Genomic DNA, 13,662 nt, shown 5'->3' with positions numbered 1-13,662 from the left:
CGGATCCCACCCAGCCCACCCCGCCCCGGCCGACGGCTGCAGCTGACCTGGATCCTCCGAGCGCCCGCCGGCCGCCAGCGATCTTCCTTCGTCTTCCGGGCTGGTTTCTGCAGCGCGAGGAGCGCTGCCCTCGCCGCCCCTCTCGCCGGACCCCCGGCCCCCGATGGCTCGGATGGGGCTTGCGGGCGCCGCTGGACGCTGGTGGGGACTCGCTTTCGGCTTGACCGTATTCTTCCTCCCAGGTAAGCGCGCTCACCTCTGCTGTCCCCACCCCCATCCAGTGCCTCCCCGGGGCTGGGAGCCGGATGGCGGGCACGACTGGATTGTGGGGAGTGAAAGGAGCCAAAAAAGTTGGGTCACGGCTTGGGTAAAGGGGGTGGGAGGTGGCACGGCGGAGAAAGAGGTTGAGAAGCCGAACAGCCTGCCCTGCAGGGAAGCAGTCGGATGCACTTCCCTGTGTAGCATGAAAGCACTTTCTCCGCTCAGTTCTTCACAAAAATAATAATATGTAATAGCGTTCTATTTATTTAATAACCAGCTCTCTGCTCGGAAAGCAGTTTGGAAACACTGCGTGTTACATAAATGCAAAATAATCACCGTAATCACGGTCTCGGGGTGGGAGACTACAGCCCCAGGAGGAGGGCGTCAGTCTCGGAGCTGATGGGTTGCGGGTTTGGAGTAGGCGGGGGCGGGGGGACTTCGTTTCTTTCGGCGGCCCCTTTGCCAGACGGCTCAGGACGCTCGGGCCCCCTCCCGCCCCACACCGCCCCACAGCGGGCGCGGAGAGCCGGCTGCTGCTGCAGCAGAGGCAGCTCCTCGCTCACCTGCGGTTCCTTCCCTGGAGGGTGAGGCCGGAGCAGCCTGGGATTGCAACCTCCGGGCCTGGCGCGGGACCGGGCTCCCCCTCGGAACTCTGCTCCCAGCTCTGGGGGCTCTCCCTGGAGGAGACGCCGCGGGCTTCGTGCCAACCAGGTAGCTGCATGACCCACTTTCCCGAGGGTGCCCCGCGTGTCCTTCCTCGAGGTGCGGGCTGCCGGCAGCCGAGGGGTTAACCTCGCGCCCGACCCCGGGGTGGCCCTGGTGGCCCACTCTGACGGGTGGGGTGGGCTCGGAGGCTGGGACCGGCCCAGGCATATTGTGCTGGGGAATGAACTGGAAAATGCGTTTAGGAGGCAAATCCGACCGAGTCCCTTCGCCTGGATTTAACCCTTTGTGTCCCTGGAGAAGCTGCCGAGCTCGCCGGCTGGCTGGACACCAAGCGCGGGTCAAGGGGTGTGGGGAGTCCTCCAGCTCCCTGGGTAGAAACCAGAGACGACCTGCAGCTCTAGCAAGATGGGATTTTGAGGAGGGGGGAGGATCTTGACTGGAGCACGTGGTCCCCGCCTTGGGGTGGCAGATTAGGGGGTCAGTGTACAGAGACCCTCTCCTCGTGGGCCAGGAATATTAGATCCCGAGTTCCTACAATGTGCGATGCCGCAGAATGGCCAGGCAGTTTGTTATCGAGAGACCAGTCTGGCTGCCTAGTTCCGGGGCTAGGGTGCACTCCTGGAAGGCAGAAGCCTGGCCTCATTCCCTTCTATGCCTCTTCTGCTGCCAGCCAGCTCACTAGGAGGGCCCCGCCAATCTCCCTGAGTGGTGGATGTCTGGGAAGCAGTCTGTGAAAGCGGGTACTGGGGTGCCTCCACCCCTGAAGCCTGGGGTGCTGCCCTGCTGGATGTGGGGGGGTAGGGAAAATCCAGGGCTCACAGGTGTCACTGCTCACCCTGCCCCCAGAGGGTGGTCTTGGTGAGAGCCAGAGGTCTTCTCACACTGGATGGCCTAGGAAGCCAGCCTAAGATACAGAAGTTCCGGCTCTAGGACTTGCCTGGCCACTGGGATTTGAGCTTCCAGGAACCCTTCAATTACATATGTCCTCATCCAGAACCCAGAGAAAGGAGAGCTTCCCAGAGCTCTGGTTGGTCCAGCACACTAGGGGTTAATGTAATCCTGGGATGGACAAAGGGTGGTGGGAAGGGTTGGGAGAAGGGGAAGGAACTCACCCCATTCTCCCCTCCTTTTGTTATTCTCTTTCCCCAGCTTTGTGATTCCCTTCATGGTTAATTCCTTCATTGGGGGCTAGAGGCCTGCTGTGCTCCACCCACTCAGGAAGTGGGAGCAGGGAGGTGAACTCACCTGGCTCAAGGTGGATACAACCCCTGCCAAAAATCCACATGAAAGGGTGGGATGCAGAGAAAGGAACCAGGGTTGAGAGAGGTACTTAATAAATGCTCTTCCATCGACTATAATTGACTGATGGATAGCATCCATGCACCCAAGTTCCCGAATCGCCCAACTCCTCTGCCCAGTGCCTGGGCTCCTGGGGCCTTCTCTGCTTGCTTGCTCTAGGGTCCATGAGTGCAGAGAGGCAGGTGGATACGGTTGTGCCCAGTCTGACACTTGGATGGAGGCTGGTTGGCCCAGAAGTTGCAAGTCCACATCCTACTTTGCATTATCTGCCAGCTTCCTCCCCATTGCCCGCTATAGCATCTCTCTAGGGACTTGCCAGTCTGATGCTCTTTTCAGGGTTTTCCTGGGCTGTGGCAGGGAACCTGGGTCTAGGGGTTTGAGGAGAGGAAGAGGGAGGGGCCTGGAGTATGTGCGATTGCCCCCAACTTCAAAACACTCCCAATCTGGCTATTGAAGTGTAAACACAGAAGTATGTTTTCAACAACACAGACTTCACTAAGCAGTGTGGTGAAGCCCCACAGGCCTCTGTTTCCTGAGATGACAATCCACGGTTTCTTCCTGTTAACTTAGAGGAGAGGGTCAGTGGGGCAGGTGGGTTACATCCCAAAAAGAGATGGGGGAGCACGAGGAGGAGGCAGAGAACCTGCCTGAGAAGCAGGTGCGTTGAGCTGGTGTCCCACCTACACCACACCCTCCCTAATTGGCTTCCCTACACCTTTTGTCTGGAAAGAGAACACACACCCCAGGTGTCATGCACACCCTCGGAAGACCTGTCGGGTCACAGCACACCCCTCTCTGAAGCCTCTCTCTGCAGCTTGTGCAGAGCTTGCTGCCATGTGGTCTTTGAAATTCCAAGTGTCGGGGCTATTGGGTTATTTTCCTTCCTCTCTCTCTATTTCTCACATGCAGTGGTGTGCTTCAGCTTGCTGGGCAAGGCATTATGGCAAGACCAGTTCTGCTGGCCTGGGGTTTGCAGCATGTATAAGTGGGAATCTCCTTACCCATTTATAAGGCAGCACTGTGGAGTGCCTTGGAATTGGATTCTAGGCCTCCGTAGTCAAGACTGGAGGGGAAGAGGAGATACTGCAGAACTTGGGCCCAGTTGCCCCGGCTGAGTGACCCAGAAGGCATCTCTTTAACCTGAACTTGTGAGCATATGGGACAGGTAGCCCTCGTTGCCTGAGGCTGGTTGAGGTGAAGAGTGTTATCAGTTCTCTTCTCAGCCACTCACATTTGTACAATGAATCCACCTTGGCTACTGCTTGACCACCGACTCTGTTGTATGTTGCCAGGATGGTTGAGCTGGCCAGAACCCTAGTGCTGATGTCTGAGCAAGTGGGCCAGGCTTGCGGGGGGCAGAGGGTCAGTTCCAGTTGCTGTGTCTATGATACTGCCATTGTTTAGCAGCTGACTAATGTTCATTGTTCAGCACAAACAGAAAACACCCAAGGGAGGTGTGAATGTATCTTCGATTTTTCCGATTGTATCTTTTCCTGGCTAACCTGGTGAATTGAATGCCTCCTACCTCAGAGACGGACAGATAGAGAGGTGTCAGCATATTCACCTGTTTTGCTGATTTAAAAAAAAACAACTTTAAACATTAGCCAGTGTGCCAGGCTAGAATGGTCATGAGCCAGTTGTGGAACTTAAGCTGTGACATTTCTGACAGTCTGCATAGGGTCTCACCTTTAGTATAGAGTGTGTGTGCACACACGTATCCAAGGCTTTGTGTGTTTGTGTTGGTGATCTGCCATTCACTGTGCATGTGTGCATCTGTGGGGACTAGGAGTAGGAGGTGTATGTACTTGTGTCTGTGGGTCACTGTGGGACTAGGGCCATAAATATGTAACATCAAATGTATATTCACATGTAACTGACTGCTTAGAACTTTCTGACTAGGACTTTGTGAGTGGTCCGGACTTGAGAATGCGTCTCTTATGTGTCAGAGTGTCAGTGAGGGTGACTTTGGGAGGGCACCCAGGATTTGCCCTTGGTTAGCTCTTCTAGGACACACTACCGGCCCCTTTGGCAGGTCGGAAGCCTCTATGCCGCTTCCTTTTTCTGTTCTGCCCTTGGCTTTAGACTGGGCCTCTGCCTTCTCACAGGGAGATGCTGAAGACCTTGACCACACCGGGAGAGAGATTCCTCTCTTGTCAGCCTTCTGTTGTTTCCCTGGCAGGCAGAGCAGCACTGGAACCTGGCATTACCTGGGGCCTGGCCTGCCCGATGAGTTCTCATGATCCGTAAACGGCTGGGAGGGGCAAAGGGAGGCAGTTTTTCAGCTCCTAATTTGGCATCTTTGCTTCCTACATGGGTGCTTAAGAAAAAGAATCATGGTGTGTGTGGGGAGGGGAGGTAGCATACTCTGGGCATTTTAAAAGGGTGTGAGCATGAGCTTTGGTCCTCCATGAGGGCCCTGCAGAGCTATGTGTGCCCAAGTGGGCAACATACATGTGCCTGGAAGCATCTTGGGTTCGTGACGCAGAAAGCAGGAGCCCCCTTATTGGAAAAAGAAGTGGGAATAAGGGACAAGGAGTGGGGAAGAGGGTGGTCCTGGGAACCCAGCACTCTGTGCCCAAGCCCAACTGGAAAATGTTTCCCCATGATGCCCACCCCTGTCCATAGAGACCGGGTCTGCAGAGCCAGCAGCAGATGTGCTGGCTGGGGTAGGAGGTAACTTAAGATCTGAGCAGGGATCACCTTGCAGAGGGAATGCCCTGAGCTGGAGATAACACCCTTTAGTCCAGTTAACCCTTTAAGCTCTGGATTCTCTCATGCTGTTGGGGGCTAGGAGATGCGGAAAGGGAAGAGATATGAGAAAACACACGGAACATAGTATCTGTACCCCAGCCCATTCCACAAGGAGAGATGAACTCGGTGTAACAGGAGAGACCCAAGATGGACACAAATAAAGACTTTCTGACAGCAGATTGTAGAATCTTCAGGGCAGTAGATTATCCCAGGTTTGCCCTGGGTGGGGGACGGGGAGGCAATAGGTATGTATTCTCAGGGGGTGGGGGGCTCGTGGGAGGTCTGCCTTTCACAGCCTCCCAGGAGAGAGCAGAGCAGCAGTGGTCCCTGGTGCAGGGAGAGCAGCAGGCAGCTCAGTTCCTCTCCCTACAACCTGGTGATCACCCCGTCTTGGCAGCCCAGCATAATGAGATAGCAAAGTGGTGCCCACTGGCCTGGGTTGGAATCCCAGCTCTACCAATTACTAGCTGAGTGACCTTGGTCAAGTCACTTTATAGGCCTGTTTTCCCATCTTTTTTTTTTTTTTTTTTTTTTTTTTTTTTTGAGACAGAGTCTCCCTCTGTCCCCCAGGCTGGAGTGCAGTGGCGAGATCTCGGCTCACTGCAACCTCCACCTCCTGGATTCAAGAGATTCTTCTGCCTCATCCTCCCGAGTAGCTGGGACTACAGGCATGTGCCACCACGCCCGGCTAATTTTTTTGTATTTTTAGTAGAGACAGGGTTTCACCGTGTTAGCCAGGATGGTCTCAATCTCCTGATCTCGTGATCCGCCCACCTTGGCCTCCCAAAGTTTTCCTATCTTTAAAATAGGTTTTTGTTAATACACATTCCCAAAGAGGTTTGTGAAGATGAGATTGAGAATGTTGTATGAAAAGTGCTTAGCACATTGCCAGGCATGTGGGCACATGCAGTGAAGTGAACTTCTATCCCCTATGCCTTCCCTCTCAATGGTCCTGGCCCCTCTGAATCTGCTACTTGTGTTCCCTTGAGAAAGAGCCACTCAGCTGCCTGCACACTGCTGACCTCACTTCCCGTGTCCCCAGCCAGGTGCTACTTGGGAAGCGAGTCCCTGCCCCCATTGGGGAGCCTGGCTGTCTGTGGGTACCTGCACAGGTCCAGCTGAGGTGATTGAGGGTTACCTAGGCAGCAGGTGCTGTGCGGCCTTTGTTCTGCCGCATGTCACTGAGGGCTCTCACAGCACCTGCCTCGCTCCCTGGCTGTGGCCCAGCTGGGACACCATTGCCTATCTGGAGGCTAGCCACGGCTGTAGAGAGGAACTGGGACTCAGCCCCTGCCTTCCTTCACTTCCACATTTGAGGGGAAGTTGGGCAACAGCACCCTCCCTCCAAGACTCCATTTGCCCCGTGAGATGGTATCAGCCAGATGGGTAGAGAATCCCTGCTGGGGTCACCTCCTTCTCACTGACAGAAAGTCCTTTCAGCCTCCTGTTACAGACTGATTCCTTTTGTGAACTGTCATAATACTGTCTGTGGCACTCTATAGCCACAGTTTCAGCTGAGCCTCTCAGGAGCCCCATGTGAATGGCATTAGTGTTGTATTAGTTCCATTTTAGAGACAAGGAAAGGGAGACCTAGGTTTAGTAACTTGCTGACCATCTTATGCTGTTGTGGCCACATTAGACACTGGGTCATCTGACTGCAAATCCAGTAAACCAGAAGGATGAAAAGATCGGGGATGGACAGATGGAAGAGGATGAACCGGGCCAGTAGGATGTTAGAAAATGTCCATGGGATGTTCCTCTACTTTACCAGCCATGACCAGCTCACACTCCCCCAACAGCAGGGCAGAGCCTGGCAGCTCCCTGGGGAAGTGAGGAATAAGTTGAGGATATAGGTTGGAGGGTGGCCCAGCCGGAGCTAACCACAGAGCCCAAGTTGGTGTAGAATAGAGGATGCCTAACAGTGGAACATTCCTGGGGGCGGGGGAAGCAGTGTCCTGGAGCATCTCTCCCTGGGTATCTGGGCTGAGACATGGGCAGCGCCCCTGAGGTGTGAGCATAGAGCCCCAGGGCACAGGTAGGCACAGTGCCAGGGTGTGGGCCTGGCCCGGAGCAGAGAGCAGGTGTGGACTAGACAGCGTTGCAGACTAGACAGAGCAGCAGAGAGGCACGGGGGCTGGCGCTCTCCTGGACAATCCCCCACCCACTCTGGTCAGCACAAACCCCAATTTCATTCTCAGTTTATGAGGAGTCTCATTACCAAGCCACAGACAATAAAACCCGCTAGGCCACTCTGGCCCGGATCTCATTAGAGGACATTAGTTCCACTGGCTGGTGGCTCCACTGGGACACAGCTGCGGGAGTTGGGACACAGCTGCGGGCGTGGCCCAGGCAGCAAAACAGGCCAGTGGCCATGGGCACCAGAATGTCCCATTGGGAGTCTGAGTTCAAGCTACGGGCTTAAATGGAGTCCCTCCCCACGAAGTCCTGGAATGCTTGCTTCTCAAAGCTAGAAACGCGTGTCCTGCCTGCCCATTTGGATGCTCAGTTCTGCCCCCTGCCTGAAGAGGAGAAGGACACGGCTCCCTTCAGGGCTAAGGAGCTGGCCTTTTCTGGGAGGAGCTGGGTAGAAGCTCAGCAAATCATCATTCCATGGAGGAGGGCCCTTGGGGACAGGGGACAGCACAGCCTCCCACACTGTGTACATCTGGATGTGCTCTGAGATATACGCCCTGGCACCACAGATGGACTCTGGAGTCCTCACAACAGTCTTGGCCTGAATCTTGGCCTTTCTGTCTGAAAAGTGAATGTAGGGAGTTGGGGACCCTGGAGAGGAAGCATTTCCCCTCACCTATAGATGGAGTTTCATCCATGGCTAAAAGAGCCAGCCACTGCAGAGAGCCAGCAGGTAGCCTTGGCAGGGGCTTCCTAGTCCCACCCCTCCCTGGCTTGAGTATCTTATCCTCAGTCATTGTGCTAGGGCCTTGGATTCCATCTTGTGGTTCTTCCCACCAAAGACAGGAGGATTTGTTTCTTAGCAGATTCTGATGCCTGCTGGCCGGCAGCCTCCTCTCTGCCTGTACCTTCCCCTGTGCTTTGCATTCCTCCCCTGCAAGCCCACATACCTGCTGGTCATCAGAACACCACCATGGCTTGAAGGATGTGGCCATAAAAAACAAGACAGGAGCCAAGGCAAGCGTGTCCCTTCTCGATGCCTCAGGCTTGTGAAGGAAAATGAGCACCACACCCAAATAACTGGCTTTTAGCACACACAGGCTTACTAGGGGTGCTCCCATGGTGGGGGGTCACACGGGTCAGCCCACGCTTTTGCAGGTGCCCACCAAATGAGTCAGTGGAAATGGGAGCACCAATCTGCTAGGGCAGATGTGAGTCTGCCCTGCTGTGGAGGAAGGGGCTGCGTGGGCTCGTGGAGCGCCCCTGTGAGGCAGCCCCTGCCGGCAGCTGGTCTGGGGTACATGCCCCTGGTGGGACTGGGGAGGCAGCTGCTGTGACTGTTCTCTGTGCCCCAGGCACCCTCTTCCTCTGTCCCAGTGTCTTGTGGACAGATGCTGTCAGCTGCTAGGACAAGGGCAGTGGAGGAGGTGCCTCTGGTCCTAGCCAGCTCTGCCACCACATCATGTGGGTCCCACTGCAGGGGAGGACGGCGGCACATCCTCAGTCGGCTGCTCCAGTCTGCCCACATTGCTCCTTGGGTGAATCCACCTAAAGCACACCTGAGGGGGCACAGCGCCTCCCTAACTGGTCCCCCACTGCCCTCCCCTGCACACCATGCTTTTCATGCCCAGCACTTTCCCGCCTCAGTGCCTTTGCACATGCTGTTCCCCACATTCACCCTTATTTCCCGTAAATACGAAATCTAAATACTGAGGTCAAGAGCCACTTCTATCATGAAGCTTTCATGACCCTGCCCCCCAAGCTAAGGATAACTTCTCTCATCTCAAATCCCCCAGTGCCTCATCTATGCCACCCCTGCCACCAATTACTCTCCATCCTGCTATCCAGTCACTTGGGCCTGGCATTTGTCTTCATCACAAGACTGAGAGCTCCATTGCTGATGAGGCTTGGTTTCTCCAGGGCCTGGCATAGGGGACCAGTAGTCCATTCTGGGTGGATAGACAGTTGCTTATTTGAACTATTGATGAGGATAATAATAACACACTCATATTGAGAATTCCTGGATGCCAGGCACTGTTGTAAACATCTTACATGTAATTACTTATTTAATCTTCATAACAGCTCATATGGAAGGTACTTCTGTTTTCCCCAGTTTTACATATGGAAAAATGAGGCCCAGATAGAGCTTAGGTAACTTGTCCAGGGTCACGCAGCTAGTAAGTGGCAGAGTCAGGATTCTGATTCCAGAAATCAGGCCCCATGTCCGTGATTATACCATGTGGCTAAGCCGCCTCTCTTCCTGGGGGGTGGCAGACAGGTGATGGAGGAAGACAGTTTCCTAAGCCTGGAGTCCTCACAAGACCTTGCTTCCAGAATCTCTTCCCACCCTCACATAGCACCTTCTTATTCACATTCCTGTCCCTTCCATGGTGCAGCGAGAACCTGGTGTTGTAGTTGTACATGCCTAATGCATTTGGGGAGTTATTAGTGCTGAATCTTCAGAGAGTCTTGGCACGGGTTGAACATCCCCAATCCAAAATCCAAAACTTTTGGAGCGCCAACATGACGCCACAAGTGGAAAATTCCACACGTATCCTCCTGAAGGGGCGCAATCCAAAGGCAGTCAAAACATTATTTCATGCACAAAATTATTAAAGCCACTGTATAAAATTACCTTCAGGCTATGTGTATAAGGTGTATATGAAATAGAAATGAAATTTCGTGTTTAGACTTGAGTCCCATCCCCAAGATAACATTTTACATATACAAATATTATAAAATCTGAACAAATTTGAAGTCTGGAACACTTTGGGTCTCAAGCATTAGGGATAAGGGATATTCAACCTGTATTACTGGTATATCCTGCCACAGATACTGTTGTGTCTTGGGAGTATTCATGTGGCTGTGCCAGAGTGGAATGTCTTGATGTTATCACTGTTGCATCTCCTGAGTCTTTGGGCATCACTGATACCATTTGGGCACCCCCACACACACCATGTCTCATGGTGAGACCAGAGGCAGGTATAGTAGCTCCTCTGAGATAATCTGCCTGGTCCCCCAGTGGGTGTTCCCAGGCCAGCCCCAGATCCTGGGTGGATCCAGGGCTCAGCAAGCTGATCCTATGCCAGAGCCTGTCCTAAACTTCTGGAAGGTTTCAGGCCCTCTTGCCCTCACCCAGAGATCCCAAAAGATGGCAAGGGAGGGGCCCCTACCAGGGAGTGTGGATGGGGAAAAGGATTTAGGGTGTTCACCTGTGCCGCCTGCTTTGATCTCCTGGGATAAAAGCGTTGGTGCTTCCTCTGCCTCAGGCAGGATCAGGACAGCAAGCTGGAGAGAGAGGCATTGACCCTGGGTCCAGGCGCCCTCAGCTTCACAGGCAAAGGCAGAGAACTATCCCAGAGAAGAAGATCACGGGGGCAGAAAAATCAAAGCCCTTCCCCAGGGTTGTGGCTGAGGACTAGGAGTTGACTCCAGACAGTCCCTGTGCAAATTGTCCTCTCGAGGGTCACCCAGGGCGATGCTCCTCCCAGCACACACTGACCCTGCAGGTCACCATGCAGGCTCAGGCCTCACAGACTCCCTTGCTTAATTAGGAAGGTAATGCGGCTGCAAAACAGTCATCTGATCTGTGCCGACGCCAAAGCGAAATTCCTCCTAGACCCTCCGCTGTTCTAGATTATCCATGCTCCGTTAGCTTGAATTACCACGCGGCCTCTGTGGCCCAGACACAAGCCAGAGCTATGCGATCAGCTCCTGGGGCTGAATCTGCCCTGCACCTAGGAAGTGCTTGGAAGCAACAGGAGTTAGGAGGGCGTAGGACCTGCCTGACTCCCATCCAAGCCCAAGCATTGCCCAGCCAGCACGAGGGGACCAGCATTGCCCAGAGGCCCCTGCCCTGGGGCCTGCAGGTGCCTGCCAGGCCCCCAAGCTTAGCCACTTTTATGTCCCTCTCCTCTGCCTGCTGGGACCAGGCCCCTTTGAGGGTTTTGAATCAGTGGGAGAGGCTTTCTGCAGCAACTCCTAGGCATAAATTGGAGCAGAGGCAGGGACAGGCATCTCCCTGAGTGTAAATAACAGCCACACTGCACTGGATTATTTTATCATGATTGCCCACCTCCCCGGTCCCCGAACTGTCCTGATCTCATTGGCCTAGATTGCTGCATCTCTCAGAATGATGGAGGGGCTGCCTCTCCCTTCCCAGGCAGGGTGGCCAGCCCTGCTATTGACGCACCCTACTACCCAGCAACTCCCCAGATTTATTCCATGTCTTTATGGTGCCTGGAGAGTCAGCAGTGTCCTGGGCCGGCAGAACACTCTGATGATCTCCACTGGCATGATGGATGGGCCTTTGGGGGAACGTATGTGACAGCCCCCTGCTCCCGGCCTGCCTCTGCCCTGACCACAGCTCCGTTCCCTACCCTCCCAGAGGTCAGATGATGGGCCTCGTGGCCAATCCTGAAGGGATGGTAATGATGGAAGAGGGAGACAGCGTCAGTCCTCGGTGCCCACCTCTCAGTACTGCTGCAGGGTCTTTCTGGCCTCCTCCCCAAGCTCTGCTCACAAACACCCTTCCCAGGAAATATCCCCATTACCCTCTCTCATCTCCCATCACTCTGTTACTGCTAGCCCCTCGGCACTTGTGTACACAGTTTGCGCTGTAATGATAATCTGTGCTGGTTTATGTGTTCCTTTACAAGTGTTTTTATGTTCTCTGTGTGTGTATGAGGAAGGTTTATGATGTGTGTGCGTGTATGAGGTCACGTGCTGTGTGTGTGTGTGTGCACATGCGTGCGTGTGTGCACGCGCCTGCTTCTGATTAGACTGTGATCGCCATCTTCTCCCACACAGGTGGGGGACTCTCACCCCACTCCTGGGGTTGGGGGCACACCCTGGCTACTAAGGGTGGGCAGAGAAGGAGGGGGAGCCAATCAAAGATGATGACTGTCCGGGCAGGGTCTGCGCTGCCCCCCAGCCGCCAGTTAGAGAACCGGCGAAGGTCGGTCTTAGATCATTGTTTTGTCTACAGGGTCACAAACAACTGGTTTGACTATTTTCCCCAAGAAATTGACTGAACCCAGTGGTTATTTTGGAGTCAAATGATCTCAGCCTGTTATGACTTACCTGTGTCAGTGGGTATATCTGTGTCTTCTCTAAACAAGTTCCCTTAGCTGTACAATGGGATGAGATGATAAGGGGCTGGAAGGAGTGAATAACACATGTGGTGTGCTTAGCACAAGCAATAATTTGCTTGATCCAGAGAAAGTCTTCGCACCACTTGGCTGTTGTGAGCTACCACTCAGAGGGACTCCCAGTCTGGAGAAGGAGGGTCCGTTCCCTGGGGCTGGGGAAGCCAGGCCTAGGAGCCATCCTGGCTGTGTGTGCCCCAGAACGCTGTGGGGAGCCCCTCTGCTGGGCTCCTGTGACTTCTCCAGGGTGGTCAATGTGAGCAGGGTATGTCTTAGTCTCAGGCCCCTGGGCTACTGGAGATCCACCCCCATCCCCAGATGATCACCTAGGCAGGTGCCTCCTGTGTTCCCTTCTGAAAGGGAAGCAAGGGTTTCACTCAAGGTGCAGAATTCTGGTTGCCCCAAGTGCCCAGTGCCAGTCCCTGTATGAATCCCACCGCCCTGGATGTGTTGTGGGAGAGGTAGACAGGTTCATCCCGGCATTCACTCAATATGTGCCAGGCACAGAGGTGGGAGCTGTAGACAGCAACAAACATAATATCCAGTCCAGCACTGCATGGCATCCACGCTCTGACCTCTGACCTCACACACAGCAGGTGCCCCCTGAGTGTCATCTCTTTCAGGCAGGAATGCAAGTTGGGTTGAGGCCTGGGTGGATGGTGGAGAGATGGAGCTGGGGTCTTGTGGGTCATGCCATCATAAGCCCCTCACTCTCCTTAAGCCAACCTGCTTGGACATGAAGGGACAGTGACACTAGGCAGGGGCCTGCATTCTCCTTCATTCTACAAAGATGAGTTAAACACCTGAGCCCACCAGGCACAGTGACTCACACCTATAGTCCTAGCACTTTGGGAGGCCAAGGCGGGTAGATAATCTGAGGTCAGCAGTTCGAGACCAGCCTGGCCAATATGGTGAAACCCTGTCTCTACTGAAAATACAAAAATTAGCTAGGTATGGTTGTGGGTGCCTGTAATCCCAGCTCCTCAGGAGGCTGAGGCAGGAGAATCACTTGAACCCAGGAGGCGGAGGTTGCACTGAGTCGAGATCACGCCATTGCACCCCAGCCTGGGCAACAAGAGTGAAACTCCGTCTCAATAAAAATAAAAAAAAAAAATAACCTGAGCCCACTTGTTCTTCTGCCGGACCCAGGTCTGGAAAGAGCCTCCCAACTGGGCCTGCAGCTGAAGGTACCTCCCTGCCCTGCAGGGGAAGGTGGAGAGGATGTCAGAGAATCCTGGAGCCTCAGCATTGGAAGGGAAATCAAATGCTGTAGCACCCCATTCACTTCCTAAAACCCCTAACCACATTCCGGTCTGTTGGTCATCCTCCAGCTGCAGCTGAATCCCTCCACCGACAGGGTACTTACCACCCTCCATGGAAGCCAGGACAGCTCTGACTGCCCCCA

General features: G+C 54.2%; 1 protein-coding gene across 1 annotated transcript in view; it reads left to right on the top strand.

Moving 5' to 3' along the window:
- Positions 1-7: 7 nt before the first annotated feature.
- NECTIN1 (nectin cell adhesion molecule 1) overlaps positions 8-13,662 on the top strand; it is a 67,912-nt gene continuing 54,257 nt past the window's right edge. The window contains exon 1 of the mRNA XM_010356983.2: positions 8-242. Within this exon, the coding sequence (XP_010355285.1) occupies positions 164-242 (79 nt within the window). The 5' untranslated portion in view covers positions 8-163. The remainder of the gene's footprint in view (positions 243-13,662) is intronic.

The sequence above is a fragment of the Rhinopithecus roxellana genome, chromosome 15, assembly GCF_007565055.1.
Source record: "Rhinopithecus roxellana isolate Shanxi Qingling chromosome 15, ASM756505v1, whole genome shotgun sequence".
NCBI classification, from domain to species: Eukaryota; Metazoa; Chordata; class Mammalia; order Primates; family Cercopithecidae; genus Rhinopithecus; species Rhinopithecus roxellana.
Note: the sequence above shows the minus strand (reverse complement) of the source record. Positions and strands in the feature narration are given on the sequence as shown.